Here is a 26,525-nt window from a genome sequence, read left to right as displayed (position 1 = left end):
GGAACTGTGAGACACAGGGGAGGACCAATCAATCCCAGAATACCTTTCATTTGAAAATAAATTGTGTGCTGTATTGCTGTTTGATACCGGAAGCGCTTTTTTTATAAACAGGATTTTAGTATTTCAAAACTTTTTTTTTAACGCGTTTGTTACAGCAGCAATTAGTAAAGTAGCCGGTCCGGGGAAAATAAAGAAAACGAAATCCCAGTCATTAAAATGGTCAGTTTAAAGTATAAAGTAAATACAAAAACAAAGTAGAGAATGATTACATTCGCAACCGACTGAAAAAAGTGACTTTATTAGGATTTTGTTTTGCTGGTATGCTTCTTGCTGCTGGGAATTGATCAGTTTGTGTGAGCTAGTATAATGGATGACGATTTTTTGTTAGCTTTAAAGTTACAAGAGCAATTTGACAACGAAGCAACTTTCCTTCTAACGAACGCTATTGACAATAATAGTTACGATGAAACTAAAAAGAGAAATGTTGAATCGACGCAGGGTCAAATTGTGCCTAGTTATTCTCGCTCATCCTTCAACCCCGAGAGGCCGATGTCCATTGTAGATGAGTCCTGGGAGAACCTGGACCCCAGCCCCGATGTCAGGGCAATGTTCATGGAGTTCAATGACACGTTTTTCTGGGGGAAGCTCTGTGGCGTGGAAGTCAAATGGAGCGCTCGGATGACATTGTAAGTTTTGATTCATAGTAATCATTGGAGCAGATACAAAAAAAATAGTGATCTATTGATGATCTGCTCTATGAGTTGAATTTAATGGTGGCCTAGATCATTTCTAGTTATGTGTTTTTGTGTTCTGAATTTTGATTGCAAAATAAGACAGTGAGTTTGTATTGCTAACCGGTGGATGGACTTCCAGGTGTGCAGGGGTGTGCTGCTATGAAGGCAGAGGAGGTCTGTGCTCAATCCGCCTCAGTGAACCGCTGCTGAAACTGAGACCAAGACGGGATCTGGTTGAGGTTTGTTGTGTTTATTTTTCACTATGCTTACTTTTATAAACCAGGTTGGAGATCAGGAAGCCCAGGGTCTGACCACTACAGCAGATTCTCAAGCTCATCCCAGCACTGTAATTAGGAAGCTGTTGAAAACTGAGCAAGGTGATAACTGGGTGTGATTATTACCATGACTACCCTGCAGTGGCCAAAGAAACTTGTTCCATAAACTACTGTTGGTTCATTCCATGGGCTTGATGTTCACATTGGTGGAAGCTGATTATTTTATTATATTATTTCAGAAAACTAAAATGGCTGACTCACTGTTCTAAAAATACCTTTCTGTATTGCCTTTGGGATCAGTCTCCTAAAGAGATGGATACAAATGCAATTTTGCCAAATTGTACAATATTGTACATAATGGACAGTTTTATGAGATACTAATTTACATAGAAGCCATAGTTTGTTTTGTTATCTGTTCAGTTAATTATTTGCTGTCTAGGTACAGGTAAACCTACAAAATGCCATTAGTGAGTGTACAAAAAGTGTAAGAATAAAGTGTGCCATATTTAAGTAGAAGGATACAGTTTACAGTTTTCATCTTTTTCACCTGACCTTTGAGAAAATATAGCTGTATTACATGGCCCATTAAAAACAAGCTTCTATCCTTTTGAGTTCTAGAGTGCTAAAGGGATGCCATTTTTGGCCTGATGTTCAATTTGGGGCTCAAATCTCAGGAACCAATTACCTTGTGACTGACAACACATATAGTCTTTGTTGTTATTAGATAACCTGGAGAAACTAGTCAGTCCAAGGGTTCTTGCTAGGGGTGCGCCGATAAAGATTTTCTGTACGATACAGATAGCCAATGGTTATCTACCCATATTGTCCGATACCGATAATAGATAATGCAGGTAAGCTATTCTAAACTACAAGAACAAGACACAGGGCTTATATTTAAACTGTTTTATAATTATTATTAGAAAATGAACAGATATTGTTTATTTGTGTATTTGACAAAAATGAACAGGTATTGTTTTTACTTGTTGCATTTACTTACGAAAATGAATACAAAGAATAACGTAGTATTATATTTTGTGATTGACAGCAATTTATACATTTCTACTAGTAAAGACACTTATGTAGAAAAAAACATATAATGTGACATTAACTTTTATAGCCATTTGCTGTCAAACATTGCCTATTATAACTTCTGCCTATGCTGAATACTGTACAGAAAAGAAATGCAGCCAACACAATGTCAACTACAACAACTTTCATTAAATTCTTATTTTAAGCATACGCTTCTTAAAAATGCAGCACAACTTAAATTGTTCACATAACCAAAAAAAGATATAATATTATATTTCTGGTTCAAATTTGAATTTGTTATATAACAAAAGATGGCACATTAATCGATTTCTGCTTCAAAATGTTGCCAAATACACCTGCAACCAATACAATAAGCAAGATCAACACAAATTACAAAAGGTAATTTTGAAGTACAATGTGTAAATAATAATAATAAAAATAATAATAATAACTTAAACCGTCAATGTTATTTAGGATTCAACCTACATTTTATTTTTTTTAAAGCATCACAATAATATTCTACTCGCAGTTCATCGTTGGATTTAATGAAGCATCACGTCTGTTCTGCAGCAAACAACTCTGCTATCCTATTGTTGTCTTCAGATATTTAAAAAACAAAAAAAATTCCAAACACTTGAGTCATATTTACTGCAGGTTGATCGCACATTACACAGCACTGCAAGGAAAATGACTGTCCCGTGTTCTTGCGTCATTAGTAAGTGTGCCAAACCAACCATTAAATTCTGTGCTGGAAGAAATTGAAGCATGAATATTGGTGTACATTATTGGCTGAAATAACAAAAACTGCTGATAGCTGATTGTGTTATTTTCCCTTATGTCGGTGCTATGCCGATAGGCTACCGATTAGTGCACCCCTAGTTCTTGCAAGTACAATTTGGCATTTTTATTGGTGTCATTGCACTTTTTTCTGCATTTGGCTCCATCACATTAACATCAGTGGTTACAAATAGGTAATATGTTGACACATTACTAAACTAGAAGAGCAGCCATGTATGTGCAGCGAGTATCAAGAATAGATCTTGAAAAACAAGATCTGACCTCATTTGATGTGGAATGACCCTGTTTGCTTTGGACGGATAATTGGACCCAAAAAATACTGATTACTTTTAAAAAGACCTGATAACAATACACACTATTCCGAATGGAATGCAGCATTTTCTGATCCAGTTCTGATCAGCTCTGCCAGGGACTGTTGTAGACCTGATAGAGATCTGATTGATCTCAATCTGCTGCTGATGACGGGGGTGGGAATCCAAGTGACTCAAGTAACAAATTGAAACATGGCATTAGTGTGGGTTTTAGAAGCTTCTGTAGTGTATTTTGCTCTACAGTATGTTGAGTGTTCAAATGCAGTAGTATACTGTTATGTAGCATGTACTTGTTTCCATTATATAACAAAGAGTGTCATTTTGTTTTCAGACTCTTTTACATGAAATGATTCACGCACTGCTTTTCGTCACGCAAAACAACAGAGATCGCGATGGACATGGACCAGAGTTCTGCAAGCATATGAATAGAATAAATAGCGCTACTGGGACCAAAATTTCAGTAAGTACGGAAATTGTCAGAAATACAGGCTTCGCACTAGAAAGTCTTATGTACAGTATCATGTACAGACTGCCTTTAATACCAACTGCTGTCTTGTTAACATGCATGTACAGGTTCTGGTGTAAATACATGCTAACTGGACAGCTTTGTCTTATGTAATGCAGTGTGATTCTGCTGCTATAGGAGCTGCTTTATATTTTAATGTTTTATATTAGTTTGAACAAGAGCCCTTGTTCTCAGCAAATGTGGGTTGCTTTATCATGATGATGGAAAAAAAAAAAAAAAAACTGACTGCAGTGGAACTGCTGATCAGCCACTGTATCTCGCTGTATATCAACAGTAACTCGGTATATATAGATATGAGGGTCTCTGAATGGGTTATGCCTTGCACACAAACAATGTTAGCATGTGCCATTATTAAGGGATGTTTGCCATTCTATAGATAAGTGTTTTTATTGTTCAACAGCAATTAGTAGAAAAATAAACTGACCAATGTCGTTTTTAAATAAATACTGTGTGGGTGGACATTTGTAAATTATGATTTTGTTGCCAGGACAGAATCATTTTTGACAAAGATTTCTTAGTGTAAGTGGAAAAAAATCATCACACAAGAAGGCAATACTTTTATTATTAGTGGGGCGCAAGCATATGAAAATTTGTCATCGATATCGTGCATGTGTTGTGATATCGATATCCATAATATAGAATTCTTCTGAAACACAACTGCAATATACAGAATACTTCATGGGGTAGTGTGTGATGCCAACCTGAGGGGTGGGATGCTACATAAAGCAAGCATTCCACCCCAAGGGTGGGCACTACATTCTAATATATCACACACTACCCACTGCAGTATTTTTTTATAATCTCTAGTGAGCAATTGTTTGTGAACGAGCGAGAGAAGAGAGCTGCTATGAGGTTGGAATTAATTTAGTTAGACAGTTTGTGCTCTGTTGGTGTTAATGAGCATGTGTTTTCCATAATAACCGTCCAGTTATTACAGGAAATATCAACTGGATGAGATCATTTAAAAGACTCAGCACCAGTTATTTTATATGATTGGTATGTATAGAGTATATATTGTTTGTTGTATCTCGGTATAAAATATGCTTGATTATACTGCGTTATGCTTTTTATTAACAATAAAAAGCATGTCTACAAGCATTCCTGTACGTCTCTTTATGGAGAGCGTATGTGATCTTTGATATTTCCGGTTTCTCTATGCTGAAAAATATCTATTCTTCTATCTAAAAATAAATCCATTACAGCATAGCAAATTTATATTATTGTTAAAACTTAATGTTTAGCTTAGTAGTTAGATACACCATGTTTATTTCTCCAAAAGCTCTCAAGTTTCATCAAACATTAGTGATGATTTTAAAATCCCACGATATCAAAATATGGAAATTCTTATTGATATCGAACAATATCGATATCATATTAAAATACTGATATAGGTGTCCATCACTATTATAAAAAGGCACACTATTCTGTATTGCATTAGTAATCCAGGTTTTGCAATTAGTATTACAGCAAGGCACGAACAACCAGACAAATTGACTTTTGGAGCATCAAGGTCCCTGCAATACAAGACTGGCTGAAAATGTGTGTGGAATTGGTGACCGCCCCTTTAATTGTGTACCGTTGTAATATGGTAAACAGCATGCTGCAGTTCCCCCATGCTCCGCGTTTGTCAAGTCCTGATCTGAGAGCATGTAACACAGACAGCTCTTATGATTACACGTTACCATTTATCTTTCAGTAAAAACAAGTTTAAATTGCAGCATAATCGTTCTGCTGTTTTCGAGATTAAAAATACAACACGGCAAGCACATTTTCATATATTTTAGATAATTTCATTAGCACAATCTGAGAGCTAAATCTAGCGAATAGCAGTTATGTTTATTGCAGTCAAGTAAGCTGCTGTACATTTAAATATAATCCCTTAATGTTTTATTTATTTATTTATTTTCTCAGCCGTATGCTTCCTAATTACAGTTGCAAGTATTTCTGTGTGTTCTGTTTTCACCTTTTTGGTCAGTTTGAGAAATAAACTTTGTTTTCCCTGCAACAGCTGACCCTGCTTTAGTCCAAAACTCAGCTACTGCAATGTTTTTCATTATGGTAACGTCTTAAATTACCGTGTTTTGCTTCTTTGGCTGAAGAGGTATTATCAGCTCATCATCTAACTAGGGAATCTTCTGCACTGTTAAATCATCCTTAAACTCCTGATGGTAAAAATGTTGCGGGTGCTAAAGAAGGTGCAACAGACAAAAAAAAAAACTTTATTGTAGGCGCTCTGCGATTTGACTGGCGAAAGATAATGTTGGTTTATTGGAGTTAACAAAAAATAATTTGTTTCATTATTGAGCTGTTTGCTGCATTGCACACCTTCATTAAAATATTTTTTGTTTATGGCACGTGTGCAACACACAAACCTTAAGTGTGTTTTTGTTTTTCGCTGTTCTTCTAAATTTCTTGAATTTTTTACACAACAGTACTCGCACACGTTTGGTCACCATCACAACTGTTGCCTGAAACTGTGGTTACCATATTCTGCTAGTGTTAGAGTAAGTAGCGGGGTTCAGGAAAATATAGTGTAATATGTCCCCACATGTTGCTACAACTGTTTAAATAATGGACCTGTAATTTCATTAACATCCTGACATATTTTTACACTTACAACTTTAAAGTCTGTTTCAAAGCTGTTTTCAAAATGGCCGGTTGAGATCTTTTCATTTCCATACCACATCATGGATCGTTATTGCTGTGTTACCTGTTTTACAATGGTGGAGTTTCCATGCATGTTTTTTTTTTTTTTTAAGCTTGAGACATTTACTCGAGGAAAATGTCTCATGTAAAATGCTTTTTTGGGTTTTCATTCCAGTTTCAATGACTCATTCATTAAAAATTAACTGTGAGGTATAAAATTGCAGATAAACTGGGAGGTATTGCAGATCACCATGGCTGTGCCACACATCTTCCATGTATGCACCTAAGGCTGTCTGGATAGCGAACAGTGGATGTTTTCCTTTTGTTTCGGGAGCTTGAACCTCCAAACATCCTCTACCAGCAAATGGCTGGCGAAAGACAGTTTGGACACATACTCGTCTGTCATGCTGGTGAGAAGAGGTTGTGCTGCATCACTCTTTCACAGATATGCAGTGGATAGAGTCATTTTGCGTCACCAGGACAACATTCAGCCTTATAGTGGAACAAGTTTGTCAACTCCCTTGTTCAGAGGCACTGCAACACGTACATAGCTATGCCAGATGTAACTGAAGCAAAAAGCATTGCTCTGCGGCACCGTCCTGCTTCTCCCGAACAGCACCTCCTTGCTCGTTCCTGCAGGTAGGACTCTTCTTAATTTGTCCCTAGCTTGTGGGACTGTGCGCTCTTTTCCTCTTTCTGAGAGGCCATCAGACACTTGTTGGTACACATGCTTGTTATGCTGTTTCAGGCGATCGAGATGGCTCAACACATCCAGGTCACTAACTATACTTATTAATGCCCGGGCTTGCTCTTCGTGTTTAACTTTAGCGTAGTTTTTACAGCAAGGGTATTCACAAACAGCTGCTTTAATACTATAACAAGGGCATAACGCAGTTCATGGTAAGTGGTTTTATACAGAACTGTAAACCCACAAGAGATATACAACATGACAGGCCAGATACTGCAAAAAACAAAAATAAAAGAAAGCTGCTCGCATAATCTTTAAGGTGAACTACACCACTGCTAACCATAAAACCATCAGCCACTTACATGGAGTTCCCGTATTTTTCGTCATTTACACAAGTAAATGAGATTCATCCTATCCCTCTCTTTGGCCGTTTTTTTGGGCCACAAACTTGATATACTCCCCCCAAACGTGCACGCGCATTGCCATTTCACATGTAAATTGCCCCTCATGGATACCCCATGAATGTGGGCAATAATCCTTACACTATCAGTGTAAAACATGGTCACGATGTTCACAATGAAAAGAACAATGACAGCCGGGATGGAATTAAGATTCTCCCATTGCATAGCAGTTTGATCCATTCCTGGTTTTACTACAAGACTCCCAGGCTTGTTACATACACACTGTGGCTCATCCAGCTTGTATTACAACCTGGAATGGGTGAAACTGCTATGCAGTAGGAGTCGTATTTCCATCCCTGATTACAGGCACATTATTTAAACAGTTGTAGCAACACGTAGGGACGTGTAACGCTAAAGTTTTCAGAACCCCGCTACTTTTTAATACAGCACCTCTCTGCACTGAAGCATTTGTATGTCCGCTGATATCCCATCATGATTTTCTTCTTAACGGTGTACAGCCTCTAAACATGAACCCCCACTATCTCTGACAACCTGGGCACACATTTTTACGATAACAAGAAAAGGAATACCTATTTTTTTTTTTTTTTGGTGGTGCATATGTATAGCTATTATGTACTACAGTAGTCTCCCCGTCTAGGAACACCTCCTAGGAGAACACTTCGCCTAAGGGAACACATTTGTGGTGAAACAGAGTTTTCCCATAGTAAGTGCTCCAACTAAAGGAACAGGAAATTTGCTTAAAAGAACCCCTTCTTGTCAACGGTAGCAATTAGTTTACAATGGATACAGTACTATTGTTTAACCTGATAACTCATCGTCATCAAACTTAAATTAAAGTAGTTTTATTTGGTCTTTTTAAAGGTGACTTGTCATCGCGAGAGTGTCTTGAGGCACACTGATTGGTTTATTCAATCTTTCCGGAACTGCTGTGTCACGGATTGCTCGTGGTGTAACGTCAGACCAGGAACTGAATGACAAAGAGTTGTGCTGTGAATACGCTGCTTGCACCGGTTTATTAAATGAACAAATACAATGTTTAAACAAAATGCTGAACATAACAAACAGCACGTTGGCCAAAATAAATAGACAGACAAAACAGACAGTGGATGAACCCCAAACAAGTATCGTCCTTCCAGCACGAGTATCAGTTGTTATTTTAATTCTCTTTGGTTTTTCTTTCTCCTCTCTCTCCCATTCTCCACTGCGAACACACCAACCCTGTGTGTGTGAAACACTGACTGTTTTATTTAGCTGTGCAGAGAATCGATTGCTAATCGGTCATTCACTTGAATATCGGCACAGTCTGCACTTGTATGCCCCCATACAAATACCCACTTTAATTTGCATGTGACGTGATTGTGCAATCCTTGTGCCTTAATACAAATATACATTTTAAATCACCTGTGCTACATAACCCAATCTGATGTCCACGAGTGCATCTCATCGCTATAAAATGGCATGTCAACAAAAAGCGAAATGCTCCACAGTTTATCCTGCTACAAAAAGTTGGAAATTGTTCGAGCTCTTGAAAAAAAACCTGAATCAGACACAAGTCGCCGAGCAATTTGGTGTTTTCCGTTCTGGTGAGTTACTTCACCGTTCTGTTAAATAATGTGCATGTCTTATGTTTTGCTGCATTTAACGTATGTAGGGGTGCTGTGTTAATTTAGTTTGACAGTTAGTTTATTAACGTTAGTTTGTCTGTTACTTTATTATTATAGTTTTATTAACATATGCTTTTCTTTTACTTATTCAGTAATTTCATATTTCACGTGCGCCATGACAAGTAATTTATGTCATTTATTTATTTATTGATTGATTGATTGATTGATTCATATTATGTCTGGTGGCTAACTTCATCTTGGAGAACACTTTGGCTAGGAGAACACTTTGGCTATAAGAACACTTTGCTTGCTTCCCGAGGGGTTTTCTCTTAGCCGGAGACTACTGTATATATCGGCTTACAGTATGATAATACCAAAAATAATTAATCTTTTTTTAATATAAGTAGCCGGCAAAAATATTGTGTTAGACGGTGGATCACGCCAGTCACCAGCTTATTTTGAAAACCCTATTAGTCATGCAAGCTGTAATCTTTTACAGATTTACCACAGCTTCCACGATGAAGTGGATCAATACCGGCAGCACTGGTGGCGTTGCACAGGTTCCTGCCAAACTAAGAAGCCTTTCTTTGGCTACGTGAAGCGATCTATGAACAGAGCCCCATCTGCCAACGACACCTGGTGGGCAGAGCACCAGCGCACATGTGGGGGCAAGTATGTAAAAATCAAAGAACCTGAGAATTACAAGAAGAAAGGAAAGAAGGGAGAGACTGATGACAAGAAGCAAGAAACCAAGATAAAGGAAGCCATTAACAAGAAGGAAGCTCCTAAAACACTAGACAGTGGCAAGACCTCACATGATACTGGTAGGGTCAATTTAATATTTACATCACACTTGCTGTTTTTAAATGTTTTTTTTTTTCCTTTGACTGCACAGGTAAGTGACTCACCCATGGCGGTGAGGTCATCTCACAAGCCTTGGCTCTAACCACTGGTATAAACTGATGGAAAGGGTAGAGGACAACACAGAACCTAACCCTGTACTTTATTTATTTGTTCTGAAACCAGAACAAAAAAACATTAAAACTTATTTATAAGATTGTAGATTTACCATTCATTTAATACGCAACATCACATTACAATCAAACTTGGAGCAGTCTACATTTAGCTTATTTATCATGTGTCCCGGATACTGCAATTAAGACTGTTCCTTTCCATAAGTGCACTGTATCTGAACTCTGCTGAATCAGTGTAAGGCAGGGATCTCCAGCCCTGGTCCTGGAGAGCCCCAATCCTGCAGATTTTCTAGGTGTCTTTACATCATCAATGGCTAAAGATCTGGAACACCTGCTAATGTTGACTAATTGAGACAATAATTGGTGCAATTCAGTAACTGAGCTCGATTGAAACGAAAACCAGAAGACCCTGTAGCTCTCCAGGACCAGGGTTGGAGTCCCCTGGTGTAAGGTATGAACCAGCACGTGTCGCTGTAATTGGCTCTATGATAGAATGTAAACCATTAGTTATTGTTGAATGTTGAGCTCTTTGCTCAAACCTGGAGTTGGCCTCAGTTTATTCATATTTATTTATCAACAAAGAAAAGATATATGTTCAATTTGCCCTTGAGTATTAAGCTGACAGAGGTATTTGTAAACCTACTCTATTTTTTTAGTTCAGTTTCTGTTGTCAAGCTATGTGAATACATTGAAAGATGTGTCTGATCTTAAGTGACCCTGTTGTGTTGAGGCTGTTTTAAGCTGCCTTTTTAGTTGTGTTTAGTACAGTACTTTTGTCTTATTCACCTGTATATACCTCACTTATCTCTTCCAATAAAAATATTTACCTAGGAGATATCTCGGCAGTATTGTAAATGGGTTTTTCACATTCACAACCTATGGACAGTGTAATAGGTTCTGTTTTTTCCAACCCCATGTATACTGTATATTTGTCTAAGTGCAACAACTTTTTTTTTTTTTTTTTAGGTAAAACTAATGGTGTGGACATTCAAACAGTAATCCCATTCAGTGGAAAAGGGTTTGTCCTCGGAAAAAGTTCTCAGGGGTCATCGCCCCAGAAATCTTCCAGCGTGGGTAAACCGTCTGAAAACAGCAATCTTTTTGGCTCGCAGGGGTCACCAGTGAATCGCCTGAAGGCAAGCAGGAATGGGAAGCTAGAATGGCCTGAACAGCTCCACTCGTCTCAAACAAACAGTACTGCCAGTGCGTTTCCTAACTCCGGGTGTCTCACTGGTAACACAAACCTACCATCGAGGCAACCTCAGTCCTCAGGCAAAAGATCAGTTGGTAATAGTAAGGCATTTAGAAATGTTAACGGATCCCCTGTAAGAATTTTGCCGCTAAATGGGCAGTTGAAAAACCAGAATGATTTTGCAGGGGTAAAACAGAGGACTGTCTACGATGTATTCAATTCGAAAAGCTTTAAACCACCTGAAAAGCCTGGGGTAAGTGCAAGCACCACAAACTTCCCGAAACCAGAAAATCATTCCTCAGAGGCAAAGCAAAGGTCCATTGTCGATGCTCTTTATTCCCAAAGCTTTAAATCTGCGGAAAAAAGTGGGGCAAGTGGAACTGCTACGGAACACAAAAAACCTGAGGATCAGCCTCCAGATCAGTCCTTGGGGTTAAAACAAAAGAGCAGTTTTGAGGGATTTAATTCTAAATACTTTAAATCAGCAGAAAAGGCAGTAGCAGACGGAAGCGGCGTGAACCCCAAAAAGAGACTACGTGAAGAGAACAACACTGCCCCCATTTTTAATTTTTTCCAAAAGTCCAAAAAAGAATTGGAAAAGCCAACTACTACAAATGCACACAGTAGTAACACAGTGGCAAACATTCCCCCTGCAGCTGCACGTCCTAACCCTGACCCCTTGAGCTCTCCTAGTATAACAGTTAGTTGTCCTGTGTGCCAAGTTAGCATTTTAGAGTCCAAAATTAATGAGCATTTAGATTCATGTCTTATATAATGCCATATTTTATACCCAGCAGTTTTAAACCAATACAGTTTTTATATTTTAAAACTGATAGCTATGCTACAATAATGATTCGCCCTGAATCTACAAAAACGCAAAACTGTGAATTTTAACAAACATAAAAGAGCATTCAAGTGGTGTACTTGGCTTTGTCATGTCTAGATTATCTAATGACTATGCTAAGCCAAACGATAATTTGCTCGAGCGGCTTCCAAACAAATCTGATTGCTTAGTGAGCCAGCCTTTGTTATGTTGTTACTTGCTCGTTGGACAGTTTCATTTTTTTCTCTTGAACTCAGGCTTTGTCAGCGGGCCCCTTCAGAGCTCAAGCTGTCTGCTCAGAGGCGTGTAAAGCAAACTGCTCATGCATTTCAGGAAGAGTGCCTATTCTTGTTCTTTGACTGCCAAACATTTTATTTCACACAATGGTGCTGCCTACCCAAAAGCCTTAAAATATGACATCAGGCTAGAATCAGGGTTACTCTTTACAGTGGTTTTATGTTTTTATGTATTCATTTATGGGGGGGCGTGGGTAGGTGATCTGTATGCCTATGTCTGTCTATAGCAATGGCAATACCTATTTGATGTGGAAATGTTTTTCAGGATTAATCTGGTATCATCTGTTTATATGAACACCCAAAATGTAGTTTTATTAATGGTCAATTAATGGAAAGCTTGAAGCCATACTCAATTTGGTATCATTGGTAATTTGAAAGTAAAACTTTTGCAACAAGCTAGCAAAGGACGCTTGTTTTAGAAAAAAACAAATGTTATGCAATATCTGTTGATGTAACAGTACTTCAGATCTATCCATTAGATTGCTTTAATGTAGGCAAATTATTTAGCTTTCCAATTGTAATCTGGGTTCTTATCCTTTACCTTGCATGTCTAACTGAGTTTGTTTTGAATAGTTTCATCAATGACTTTGCTTTTAACTTGAATTCATTTTATAATATTAAAGCTTTCTTAACATATGAAAATATTTGATGTGAAATACAGATGTTTATGTAGTAAATCAGGGTACAACTGAATGGTGAAGTAGTTTGCAAATGCACTAAAACTAAGAACACTGTATTTGTTTGAGCAGGCCTACAGCATATTAGAAATTATCATTTGATTTTAGTATGAACCTGCCTTGGACATACTTTCACAATTAAACAACGACTTTCAGGATAGAAAAGGTAGATAATTATTTTAGGTTTTAGTGTTTTATGCTATTGTTTCTGTGTGTGTGAAATTGCAGTTCTAAAGTTTTATATTTCAAAGTAAATGTACATTAAAATTAAACTATTTAAAAAAAAAAAAAAAAGGTGTCTCTTTTTATTGTTTTATTTCCCAGGATGAAAATGGCAAATTAACCTATGCTGCAGAATGTAAGTAAAACCTGTTTGGATATCCACGTTCTTTGCATAGCTGAAAAAAGGTTAATAAATAAATAAATAATAACACACACACACACATGTTGATCTGATCTGTGTTGGTGCTGCCTTGTCCTGCCCTGCTTAACTATTTCGAATATACAGTGTTCCCTCACTGTATTACAGGGTCTCGGCACACACACAATATGGACATTATAACCGAAGAGCGTTATAAATGGGGGAGGGGGTGGGGAGTGCCGCGGGACACATAACACACATCTGACTAAAATACAAAATAAAATAACTCCCTCTGTAATGCACATAGTGCAGCAACAATATAATTTTCAATGAATTAACCATGCATAAAGCACCATGTAATCAACACTATATATCTTTTACAAAAAAAAGGTAACATTCCCACTCGTGGATCATTTTTAATTAGCAGTTTTTAAACTATAAATGGCCTGGCTAAACGGCGGTCGGGAGTTTGAATCGACAGACAAGCAAATCAAGTGTGAGAAGGAGAGCGGCAGTTTGAAGCGACAGACAAGCGAGAAGGAGAGCGGGTCGGACGAGGGGAAGATGGAATGGGCTCGCCCCAGGTTCGGCTGACGGAGCGGGGCTGAAGCATTTTGTGTCCCAGAGAAAGCCGCAGCTCCTCTTGCAGCAAAAAAGTAAATACATTAGGAAAAATAACCACGTAATAGGCCTAATATTTATTTAGTTATAAAACAAATGCTGAATAAGATGTCTGTGTTATAAAGTGCCAGCGCAGCTTTTCTTCAGTTCAGATACTGTATCAAAAGGGAGAGACAGAAACGGAAGTTAGACTAAGAAATTGTTATAGTTTGAACAACACCGGTACTGTCTTTACTGTAGAAATGTTGTAGGAGCGTTATCCGAGGCGCATTATAACTGAGAGCCTTAAAGCGAGGGCGCACTGTATTTAAATGTGTATTGGATATTTGTAACTTCACAGCACAAATGGTGATAATCCCGATATACGTTTACTATTTATTATCCTGTTACACCTTTTGAAGTGCATTTTTAATTGTTTTATCTGCAGTAGTGCTAGAAGTACCCTCCATTGGGATTCTGAAAACTGAAACTTTTTTTTTATTCAGGATATCTGCATGGTTTAGAGATATACCATGAGCAGAATGTAGCAATTTTAAGGTCACAGTTATTTTAACCTCTGACCATATCTCAGAAATCATTTGAGATATAGTCTTCATATTTATAATGCTCTAAAAGCACCCCAGGCATGATATACCAATGACCTTCAATGTCTATACCAATATTTCTTTGATCATTGCAGTTTGAGATGTTTCCAGAATTACACCCCCGATCAATAGAATCCTAGCTGTGTCAAAACATTAAGACAATTCATAGAGAGGTGCGTTACATATCATTAGCCTAGGACAAAAAAGCACACCTTTAACTTAATATGTTTTTGTTTTACAGCTGGATACCCACCTAAATATATTGGTCTATTTGATATTACAAGCTTCTTGAAGATGGTTCAATGTTGCCAATGACAAAAAATACCAACATAAAAACTAATGTCTGTTATATAAGAATGTGGTTCAGGCTTAAAGCAGCAATCTTCAACACACACAACCCAAGTTATTTTTTTAGAATACACCTACACATCTTAATGTAACTGTTTATTACAGTGCCTTTTTTTAAGGAGCTTAAGTTATCAGGCTGCGTACAGCAGCTTGGAGGCAGCAAGTGTTTCTAATGGGTATGGAGGTGAAGAGATGTGCTGGAATGCTTTAGGTATTGACCTTTATGCCAAGAAAGGCTCCCTGTCACAACAATTTCAAAGCCTCTGCTCATTACCAGGACAGAGTGTATATATATATATATATATATATATATATATATATATATATATATATATATATATATATATATATATCATTGTTTAACTGTTGTTTGAATATCTAATATCTAGAAGAAAAAATATATATTGAGTATACTGCCACTGTTTAAATAAGTACATGGTTATGAAAATTAAACATCCAATAGTATGTTAGTCTCTTCAGATTACTTGTGTCTGTAACAATATGAAAAAACAAATTAATAGTTTGATAATATTTTGATATGAAAATTAAAATTTTGGTGGTCAATTTAATAAGAATCCATTATGTTTTTCCAGCCGTTATCCTCTGTTTAAAGCCGTAGGCAATGGGGACGCATTCAATAAAAATAAATCAGTAAACACTGAGCAATACACTTCCCTGGAAGACAGACAGCCACCTGGTGCCTGAGGTTGTTGCAGAAGAACTGCACAGCTGTTGTGGCTTATACCATACAACATATTGCACCCTGTAATTATGGCACCGTATGTCAAAAGATCATCTAATACAACCAATGTTCAGTACTTATTTGGCACTGAAGTTACAAAAATGAATTGACACTTTATCCAAAGTTTAATTAAATATCCGAAAAATTATATTGAGCACAAGTTTTTGAGAGTATGATAATCTGTGAATATTATATAAGTATTGTATTAATTATTGTACTGTGATTCTTGAAATGTATTTTTGTTTGCGACTGTAAGTCGCCCTGGATAAGGGCGTCTGCTAAGAAAGAAATAAAATAAATAAATAAATAAAATAAGGAGGTGCCTGTCTAGTGTCTAGTGATGGTCGCACTTTTATTTTGGCAACAATGTCATCAGGTTAGAATGTATTGACACAAGTATTTTGTAGTTTATTAGTCTTGGCATAGCTGCTTAGTTACAGTCTCACCTATGCTGTAAAATCACAGACTGTACTTTGCATTAGTTTATTTTTAACTCTTGCAATTGGACACACTGGGCAAAATAACTCCCCTGTCATTGTTTATTTTTAAAAAGTCAATGCAATTTTCCAAAAGTCTGTGATAGAGCTTTTATATTACAGTATGACAGAGAGACTTTCTTGAGATAATGCAGAAATTAGGGCGAAAATTGTGTTGGACGGTGCTTATTTGTATGCCCTTTTGTTCAGTTTCAGTGTATATTCCAGGGGCAATGCCCAACACCAACACTGCCAGTGCCTCGGTTATTATTTACTCAGGGTGCCCCGTCAGTTTGAGGGGCCTGCTTCCGATAAGGGTCTGTGCTGATGTTCGAACACACGACCTTCTAGTACAATGTAACCCTATGTAACGGCTGTGAAGTAAAAAGGAACTATCGGTAATTGTAACCAATTGAATAGAAAATATTGCATGTCCAGCGGTAGAGTTGAAGTCTGTATAATATTCAATGAGCCTCGTCTGTTCCTCAGGGCTACGCCCAATGATTGCACGGGCCTCTGTCCTGGATAAAGGGGCAGGAAAGGAAATGTATTGCTGGAGAGGATTAGGTGTGCTGTGACGTTTTTAGGATAGTTCAGAGTAGACGAGAAGAGCTGTGTGCGAGGCTACTGTATTGTACGCCCTGACAACTGGAACGGTAGTGGACACGAGATGTGACTTTTGTCCACAATCTTTACTTGCATTTCAGTGACTGGGCAATTATGAACGGCAAATCAGCTAACTGCAACCCGGGAGTCGGCGGTGTGTTGCCGGCCTGTGAAGGGCTTCCGCCGCTACCGAAGAGTCTCAGCGGCTTACTGAACTCCAGTGGTGGATCCTGGAGGGAGATGGAGAGAATGTACGCGAAAAAGACCATGATTCAAGATGATCTGAGCCGGGGTCGCAGTAACACCGATAACATGGTATCCAACAAGCCGGCCAACCTAGATGCTGCCCTGGCACTCCTAAGGAAAGAGATGGTACGTGGTCAGATATGTTTTTCACTAGTTAATATAATTACACTATCTGTCTCTCAGTGGTTTTGTTTAATAACTGTGGAGTGGATCGGGGTACTGTTAATAATTTAAGTGAAAACCTGACTGAGTGAAAAGAAAGTAACAACAGCTGTTCAGGATTATCAGATTGGTGTAGTCGCTCGCGCTTTTCAACAAGTTTATCCATAATCCTTGTTGTTTAAATCTTATTTAAGTTTGCAGTGCATCAGAAATGCCGTTTACCCAAAGTCCAAACTTTTTCTTGTTGTATAACCCACCACAAAGGATCTTTGCACATAAATAACACTCGTGACAACAATGCTCCCTGGGCTGAATAGCACAATAATACAATTATGGCCTACAACAAATATTTTTAAAGAATCTTCTATCGACATGGGTAGATTGGAAAAACGTAAACATGAGAGGACATGTATTTCTCTGTGTTCGATTTAATTGCTTTAAAATACTCTAGTAGTATCCGTTTTCCTGGCCTGGTAGGGTGGTCGACAAAGATAGTTTAGTTCCACAACAAAAAAGAGGCTGTTGGCTTTTTACGTTGCAAGTGGTTAATTACAGTCCTTTTTAAATAAATAAGATAGATAGATATCTCAGGGTTATTGCATGCGTACATTTTATAATGTTATTTACAAATTGGTTGTGAATTGGATACACCATTTATATATTATCATTATGCCATGCAATTTTGTGTCAGACAGTCTAGCAGAACAACATTGTAATTGTCAAAGGAAACAATGAGGCACACCACTACCCTCATGACAGATGAATGTCCCATCAGTGATCCTACTAACTTCAGATAGGATAGTAATAATTAACATCAGAGGTGTATCATTCATTTTTGGCATAGGCTACCATGTGGGCAATACAATATCAGTAATATCATTCATTAATCTGGCAATCGCAGAGGATACATAGTAGTTTTAGTTTAGCAAGTTTTAAGGCAATGAGTTGGAAGCTGGTTTCAAAATAGAAAATAACTGTCAACAATACACTGCAGCTAGCTTTTTGCAACCCAACTACAGTAATCTTGTGCAGCAATCTCAGAGTCTTTACACTGTTGCATTAAATGTACATTTCAGGAACCGATTCTGATCATTGTTAAATATTTTCTTATTGTTTTTGCCCATTAGAGTTTAGTGGTGTGGAGCTCTCAAAAGGGGTCCTCATCCTTTCACTTTGTGTTCACTATCCAACTTCCTCACCACTGCTGAGAGACTCTTATGCATACTATACAATCAATTGCATTTGTTGCATAAAATAGTAATACACAGGACATACATTCACAGACGCAATACAGTCGCCATGTATTGCGTCTGTGAATGTATGTGATCAGGAGGTAAATCCTTACAAAAAAGCTGCAGTTTCAGGGTGTACCACACTCCAACACCACGCAGTGGTTGAATATAATTACAAATTCTTCACAAATTTGGAAAGAAACAGAGTATAGGTATGTAAGTTTCAGTAAAAAAAAAGTGTTGTGTGGGTATTGTATGCAATGACAATGCTGCATCAGTTGATTACAACAAACATTCACCTTTTATCTAACCATGAATTAATGTGAATGATTTCTCTGTTTTTTTTCATAGGTTGGGTTACGGCAGCAGGATATGTCTCTACTGTGTCAGTTATGGTCACTCCATGAATCGATTCAAGAATACAAAGGCAGTTGCCAGGACATGTCAACTGCATCCAATGCAGATGGCTCCTACAATATGGAAAATGGCTTCTTTGACGAAGAAGATGAATACTACCAGGACACAAGTATTACCCCAAATGAACACATGGATTTGAATGCATCAGTTCCCAAAACTCTGAACAACAAGTGGATGCAAGACTCCATTCATATGAGCATCTAGCTCTGTAATATACCGATCTCCTCCTTCTCACTAATTATGTGTTCAGTTCTGCTCTACTAATATAAGACTGGCGCTTGATAGAGGAATTATTCAGTATCCAGTTCCACTGGCCTCTAATATCTTTCTAGTGAACTTTTCTATATAACCAATTATGAAACTAGTATTTATTATACATTTATGACTAAACAATTTTGACATTGACATACCCCTCCCCCCAACTGAAAGCATTTTGCAAAGGTATACTGACTGTATATAAACTCATATAATAACACTTATAAACTTTGCGTGAACTTGGACAAAACTTGTTGAGGACAGTGGTGGTATGGTAGAGGACACAGTTCATTTTTTGTTTGCAGCAGTGCAAGTCTAAAATCAGTTGCTCGTTGGTGGAGGCCTAATAAAGCATTTGGGTAAGAAACTTTTGTATGTGTTCCAGAACTCCCATTCCGTGATGGACATTTTACTGAGTAGGACAATAATGTTTTGAAATATAATTCTCAGGTGTGGGACATTACTGTGTAAGCTTTTTAAGTTTTTATATTTTATGTGCTATAAACAGCCTTATGTATACATGGGTGAAAGCGCTCTGTCAAAATGGCCTCTCCCAGGTCCATTTCTATGATTCGTGTAGAGATGCCAGAAGATATCTGGGGGTGGAAAACTGTAATGTTTTCGCACATACTTGTGACCTTTTAGTATATTTTTCTCCTGTTGAACTGTAACTTGATTGAGACCATGGGCACCTAACCCATAGAGCACAGGGGAGGCAAATTAGAAATTTTGCCACTCTACTTTTTTTTGCTTCGTGTAACACACTATTTTATGTTTTGTTATGGTTTTCCCAATAAACGGTTTAAAAGGTAGGAAAGTGTCATTCATAAGACGCCGTAAGCCCAACATTAAAAAAAAAAAATAAATAAATAAATAAACCCACACTAAAACGGCCCCTACACGAACATTGGTTTGACCCACGATGTGACTGCAACAGAAGATGCTGGTTAGTTTGGATACTACATAAAATGATTAATTAAATACAGGCTAGGTCCTTGTTAGTTTAGTTTGTTTTATTCTTTATTAATTCAATTATATTCAGGTTCGTGTTGCTGCGGGGCCATGAACTCTAAATAAAATGTTACTGCTATTAAGCACTGGTAATAATCTGAAGCAGTGGTATTGTAAAATAACAGAATCACGTTTTTACTTAATGTTTTTTTTCATTAAAAACTTGTCATTCTTTATTAATTTTTAGCTTTCATATTGAAGCTTGTTGTGTACTAATTCAAGCAAATGAAGTAGGAATTTGCTTAAGACATTTTTCAAGTCAAGTAAGCTTATTTGTGTATAAATAATGACAATAGTTTAAAGGTATGCACCTGAATCGTAAGGTAATTCAACTGTTTGCTAATACTCTCCACGCGTAAAACTTGCCTGAATATTAAAGTAAAAAATATAAATATTTTATAACTAGCAAGAAATGACTTGTTGCACTAGCAGCAGTTACATTGTTTTACATTACTGTTTTGCCCTCTAACTCAATGGACCATATTTGGAAGCAAGCACAAAAGCAAAGACACAATTTCTTAGAGCAATAAGACCATTTTAATGGTATAAAACAAGATACAACTCTTGACTGGTCATTCCTGCAACTAAGTTTATACTGTTGAAATGGTTTTATTCAGCAAAATAATAATAATTAAAAAAAAATGTCTTCGCATTTGCTTCAGAGTGAAGTCTTTCTTTATATAGTAAAACAGTGCTTTTGACATGGCAAGTATTTTGAAATGCCTTACTTGGGGAATAATTACCTTCTAAAGAACAATTGCCCTCCTACTGTTTAACAAAGTTAGGCGCCTATGATTAAGACACAAAATTCTTTGATCATTGCATTGATTAAAACACTGAATTGTTGTACTGCTTTTAATGAAAAACTCACCTATACTGTAGATGACAAAACTGACTTGCGTTACTGAATAAGAAAGGTTACTGGTCTACAGCTTATTTATCAAAGTGAGTATAATTTAGGTTTTTGTTATTATACAGTTTAATAAACTGTTAATGCAAATGAATATGTTAATTGGGAATACATGTAAATGATTTGATCAGTAACATTTCAAAAACTATGTTTGTTAACTAGCCTCATGTGAGGTTTATCAGGTATCTGGTAAAATGACAAGTTGTAATTGAAGTAATTTCTGAATTTTTTTCCTTACAAAGTCAAGTTTAAATTTGCTTTACAACCCAAGAGCTGGTGGGGGTTTGGAGTTTCAGTCAAAATGATCATTGGCCATTTTCACCCAAGTGTATGTATTCTGCAAGTAAAATGAGCTGTTGTAGAAAACATGCTTGCTTCACTTTCATTTATTTATTTTACAAAATATATTTTAAAGCACACACTACAGCTTTGGTGGACTCTGTTGGTGAATACACAATTGCATTATTACAACCTCGAGACCAAAAGTAAATGCAGTAACAGCTGGCTAATATAGTATATCCAATGTTATCTGATATTCCTCTGATTAACAGAGAACACAGGCCATTAACAAGACTATGGACAAGTTTTTTTCTCTATTTGCCAAACCAATCCGTGATCTCTAATAATGCCTTCTGTACAAGGATATTAATGCTACTACAAAGGCAGTAACTTTCAGCCATTTTTTTGGTCAATAGGGTTGTGAGTTGATTACAACAAACAGACTTTAATAACTTTTATAAATCACAAAGAAAAACTTAAATGAGAAGTGTCAAACAAAACGAAGACATTTCTAAAGACTTCTTGTCAATATATGTGTATGTAATATATATATATATATATAAATTATATAATGTATGTAAATAAGATTGCCTAACCCTATTGAAAATATCAGTTAATCTTTTGTTTCGCTTCTTTGAACAATTGTGAAGTGTGCAGGACGGATTTAAGGAGAGACAGCTTGTGTGTGTGCAATTGTGACTGCATTAATGGAATAGAAACAAACTGGAAAGCCAACAAGGTCCAATTGAACAACTGTAAATAGTGGTAGAATGTAGCTGTAATCTTGTTTTACTATAAAAATGATTGAGAGACACTGCAGCTTTAGGGACGTTGTACTGGATCCCTGTACTGAAAACAAATGTTTTGCTGGGTGTATGTTGCATTCCTTTGGTTTTCAAGACACCTGTTAAGTAGATTTGGCTGGTTCACAACACAAATCAACTTAATCCTGCATTTAGAACAAAGCCATGGTATGTATTTTCTGGCCCTGGAATAGTACATAAATAGTACACAGTAGTGAATATGTGTAGCTGTTTGACACCAACATAAGCAAGCAAACTGACTAAGATTACAAGGTCTGTTTTTGCAATGAGGAAGGACGTATTTAAATTGAAACAAACAAACTTGCAAATGGCAATACCAGAATGTTATCTTTGCATATTGGTATGTGTTCTATGATTAACCCCAAACTTGGCTGATCTTGCAAACTTGTTGGGAGCATTTCTTCTATGAAATTGAAAATGCAGCTTGGCCCCTTTTTGTAAAAGTCCCATGTTTGAACATGCAATCATTTTTTTCTAGCTGTTTTTTGTACATATTAAATGTTTTGGTCCGATATAATGTATTCCACACTTTAAACTGGAATGCTATGTCATATACATGTAAGAACTCTATTGCAGTTTGCAAAGTAAAAGCAATGGTTTCTTTGGACAGCTGCCCAAAGCTACGTAATCTTCAAAAATCATCTGTGCCGTTTGTCTGCATACTGAAGCTTGTCACGACATGAAGACATTCCATCTTGTGTGGATTTCTTTCAGTTTTGTTTTTTTCCCCCATAAACTTGATTAAACGACATACATTTTAAAGGAGGACAAACAGTACATTGATGGATTATATAGAATAATATCATATGCTGACCAGTTTGAAACCATTTGTTTTAGTGTCAAAATATACATTACAAAATCCAGTAACATAATGTCATTTAAATAAAAGGGTGAATGGCATATAAAAGGGGATTTACAGTTATTTATAAGGAAGTTTGTCTTTAAATGCAATATGGGGAGCATTTACGACTGTAAACTGCATTTAATCATCATTCAATAACCATTTGGTAGACTAAGTAGATATGTAGTGCCATTGCCAATAGCGCGATCGACTTCCACCAATTGGTTGGTCATGTTTCACTCTATCAATACAATACGTTATGTAACACAATGAATAATGTCACCCCTACCCAGTGAGAGTTGATTCTGTGCTTCCTGAGATCTCACACACAGCAGTTTTTTTTGGTTAATGGGATGTATTGATACATGTATTGATATATATTTTTAAATTATTTTAACCATTTCAGAATGGCTTAAAAATTGATATGTTAATGAGTGGATACATTTCAGTCAATTTTCTGGAAGATGTAAGCTGTAGATGTTTCCATAAACAAACCAATGAAGATAACCAGGAGTGAAAGTCTTCTGCTACAGCTGAGAATAACTGAAACACAAAAAGCAAAGAAGAATTTGTAAAAGTCCCGATGTGAATAAGGCTGGATTGACTGAAGTATTATTCTTTACATTCTAAATCTCTGTTTTTCTATCTATGACAGTGACTGTATTCAATGCAGAAGAGAAATGCTGGACTACAATATTTATAGATAATAAATCTTCCAATTATATTTGTTTATGCTGATAAGCCTGAAGTCATATTAATTGGACTCTAAATAGACACTGTGAAAACAAGAAAAAACAAGGACTATGTTGCTTATCTGGCTTTAATGCCAACAAACCAAGACCTGGATGTACTGTGCAGACAGCCATAAGATATTCAGTGGGACAAGTAGTGTTGATAAAGTAGGCGTTGGTCTGGTTTCGAAATTATTACTGTCATAGTGCTGTCCACATATAGGAGAGACTGGTTGGAAGTATAGAAGGTAATACCAAGGAGGAAGTCTAACTTAGATTCTCAGTGAAAAGTCAAAAATAGTAGGTAGTATATTAATGAAGAGATAAAATATATGAAAGAGAAAAGGGTCAAAATTACCTCTACCTGCTTGTGAGTTTGAAGTGAGCACAAACACTTTTATCAGGTGGAGGCACAGTGGGGAGTAGTCATGTTCCCAGATCACAGCTGGCATGACTAACAGTTTGCCATTGTTGGACAGCAGTAGTGCCTTCAGCATCATGGCTGCTTCAAGAATTGTTTTTCACATAGCCTTTTATGAATCGCAGGAAAGTAAACACCCCTACTAAAAACATTATTAGCTCTGGAGTAAAAAAAAAAAAGCCAACAAAACAAGCCTGCAAAATTCAGCACTAATGAAAAAAAAAGCAAAAATAAAATGATCATCAGCACAACAATAAGGGGATACTAGGCCCTATTCATAACACTTCAAGACGGTTTTAAGGAATGTTTTGGCACCGTTCTGATAACTTTGATCGACTTTGCAGATCATGAAACCTGTTTTAAACTGTTTAAGAGTGGGTTACAAGTTACAAGTATTCTAACATTTGAAAGACATTGAGAAAGACTTTGAGCTGAAACTTTGTCAAATAATTTGGCAGGAACATAGATTTTAAAGTTGTTGTTACTTATATATGTTTGCATTTTAACCAACAGACACTGTACTTATTAAACATCTCAAATATGGTATTTATTTTTTTATACTTTGGAATGTCTTTATTGTGTTGATTTTATACTCACGTACCATACATGAATCTAACTTCAATGAGATCAAATGACTGCCTCATTCTATGTCAAATGGTACCAAGGAGATGGACATAAGAAACCCTGGATAAAGATTTGTTTCCTGAGATATACAGTATGGTCAGCCACAAATGTCCTGAAAATTGTACAGAAGTTCTATTTTCAACATCCTGACTAAATAGCTATAATTAGCAAACTTTACTGATCAAGTAATTAGTGCAGTCTTAAACAGCAATTGTCACATACTACTCATAAATTAAACATTAATGTGAGAGAATGTGCAAGTGTCCAAACACTGTAGAAATCCCATTATTTGGTGTATCAGATCATGTCTGCTTGGTCACTGTTTTGCTTGGAGCCCTGCAGTTGTGACCACCTGAGGTATGCCTCACATAGCAAGCAGAATACAAACAGCTTCCCATGTATCTAGAAAAGAAAATGTCATGTTCCAATCACTGCAAGGAAAGTATAGAGCAAGGAGTACTGTAGATGGGACAGTGAGCAAAATTCTAGACTGATGCTTTTCATCACTGTATTTGAATATGACTCAGGTCAGTCTGGGCATTTGCATAGTAGTCTAGCATGTTGATGTTCCCACCATTTCTTATGTTCAGCTAATGATGTGGTGCTAATTAGTGTTTTAACGCTAACAGGCTAACTGTACAATTGAATATAAAAAAAAACAATAAATACAAGCACAAAAGTAAAGACTAAATACAATAAGCAATACTTACATTTAACTTTGTATTAAAAACAATATGCCTGTAACCTTGTGTTTTGCATAAAACGGCATCAATCAAAATTATAACAGGGACAACTGGTGACTTCTAAAAAGCAGTGTGTAGTCACCTAGTGCTTTTTGATGCTTTACTGTGAAAAGCTGTATGATTTGAAGCGGCTGTTTCAAAAAGAAAGGTATACAAAAGTAATTTAAGGATGACAGGCAAATATATGGACTTCAACTCTAAAACTATAGCTGTGACAAAGTGTCAATTTGAACTCAGATAGTTATCACGTGATGCCTTTTGTCACGTTCACTTCTGTTGGTGGTCTCCCATGTTACTTTGTACTGTATTTGCCATCTTCAGTTTTGTCTTTAACAGTTTGGAAGCTGCTTTATATTACAATGTCCCATCTTGCAAGAATGAGTTCACACATTTAAATTATAGAACTATATTTTCCAGCAGTATAAACATGCTTGTGTCTTTCAACCTGTGGTAATGTTTTACATATCATATTATCAAAAAGCGTAGCATATTCTGTACGGGTTTTGCATGTGTCTAGACCTGTATGACACATAAAAAGTGGGTTTATAAATATACACATAACCCGATTATGCATAAAGTCGAATCTGCATAGCAAAGGCCTCATGTACTAGAAACTCAACATCATTCTAAATATGACAAAATATACATTACAAGCCAAAAATATATCAATACTACACGCATTATTGATAATAGTATAATATGCAGTCTTTCTTCGTAACACGTCGATCATGTGCAAAAAAATGCAAACATAAGTATCGTAAGTTTTGTTACTTATTAGAAAGCATTGCCTGCCATAAGGTACGAGCATCTATGTAAATAATAATGTCTGTGTAGGCTACCGTACAGTGCCCACAATCAAGATAATAAACAGTAGCACGGGAGCTAAACATATTGTATCTGTCTTGAATAAAATAACACAGAGTTATGGTAACTTTTAACACCGTCTTGCTGTAACCTAGTTCATTTGCCTCTTGGTTGCATTCAATACACTTAAACGTCACTGCTGCCATCACAACCCGTTTCCAAACTGCCGGCTTCTCGCCCAGCTTCCTGGATTTTGGGTCCTTCCGATGTGCATGTTGGGCGTTGTAGTTTT

The 26,525-nt window shown here is 36.7% G+C and overlaps 2 protein-coding genes and 1 pseudogene across 2 annotated transcripts; 2 read left to right on the top strand and 1 right to left on the bottom strand.

Moving 5' to 3' along the window:
* The first annotated feature begins 28 nt into the window (after positions 1-28).
* Positions 29-13,273, top strand: LOC117402505 (DNA-dependent metalloprotease SPRTN-like). Its single transcript, XM_034003723.3, has 5 exons — positions 29-686; positions 874-973; positions 3,479-3,607; positions 9,533-9,857; positions 10,974-13,273. The coding sequence occupies exons 1-5, from the start codon at positions 367-369 to the stop codon at positions 11,972-11,974; spliced, it is 1,875 nt and encodes a 624-aa protein (XP_033859614.2). The 5' UTR covers positions 29-366; the 3' UTR covers positions 11,975-13,273.
* Positions 13,274-16,437: 3,164 nt separating this feature from the next.
* On the top strand, positions 16,438-21,334 carry LOC117402296 (protein FAM89A-like). Its single transcript, XM_034003295.3, has 2 exons — positions 16,438-17,105; positions 18,725-21,334. Exons 1-2 carry the CDS (start codon positions 16,848-16,850, stop codon positions 18,992-18,994), a joined length of 528 nt encoding a protein of 175 aa, XP_033859186.2. The 5' UTR covers positions 16,438-16,847; the 3' UTR covers positions 18,995-21,334.
* Positions 21,335-23,355: 2,021 nt separating this feature from the next.
* LOC117403162 (protein ARV1-like) lies at positions 23,356-26,507 on the bottom strand (annotated as a pseudogene).
* Between the last annotated feature and the right edge of the window lie 18 nt (positions 26,508-26,525).

Source organism: Acipenser ruthenus, chromosome 5 (assembly GCF_902713425.1).
Source record: "Acipenser ruthenus chromosome 5, fAciRut3.2 maternal haplotype, whole genome shotgun sequence".
NCBI classification, from domain to species: domain Eukaryota; kingdom Metazoa; phylum Chordata; class Actinopteri; order Acipenseriformes; family Acipenseridae; genus Acipenser; species Acipenser ruthenus.
The sequence above is the reverse complement of the archived record's forward strand: the minus strand, read 5'-3'. Positions and strand labels throughout refer to the sequence as shown.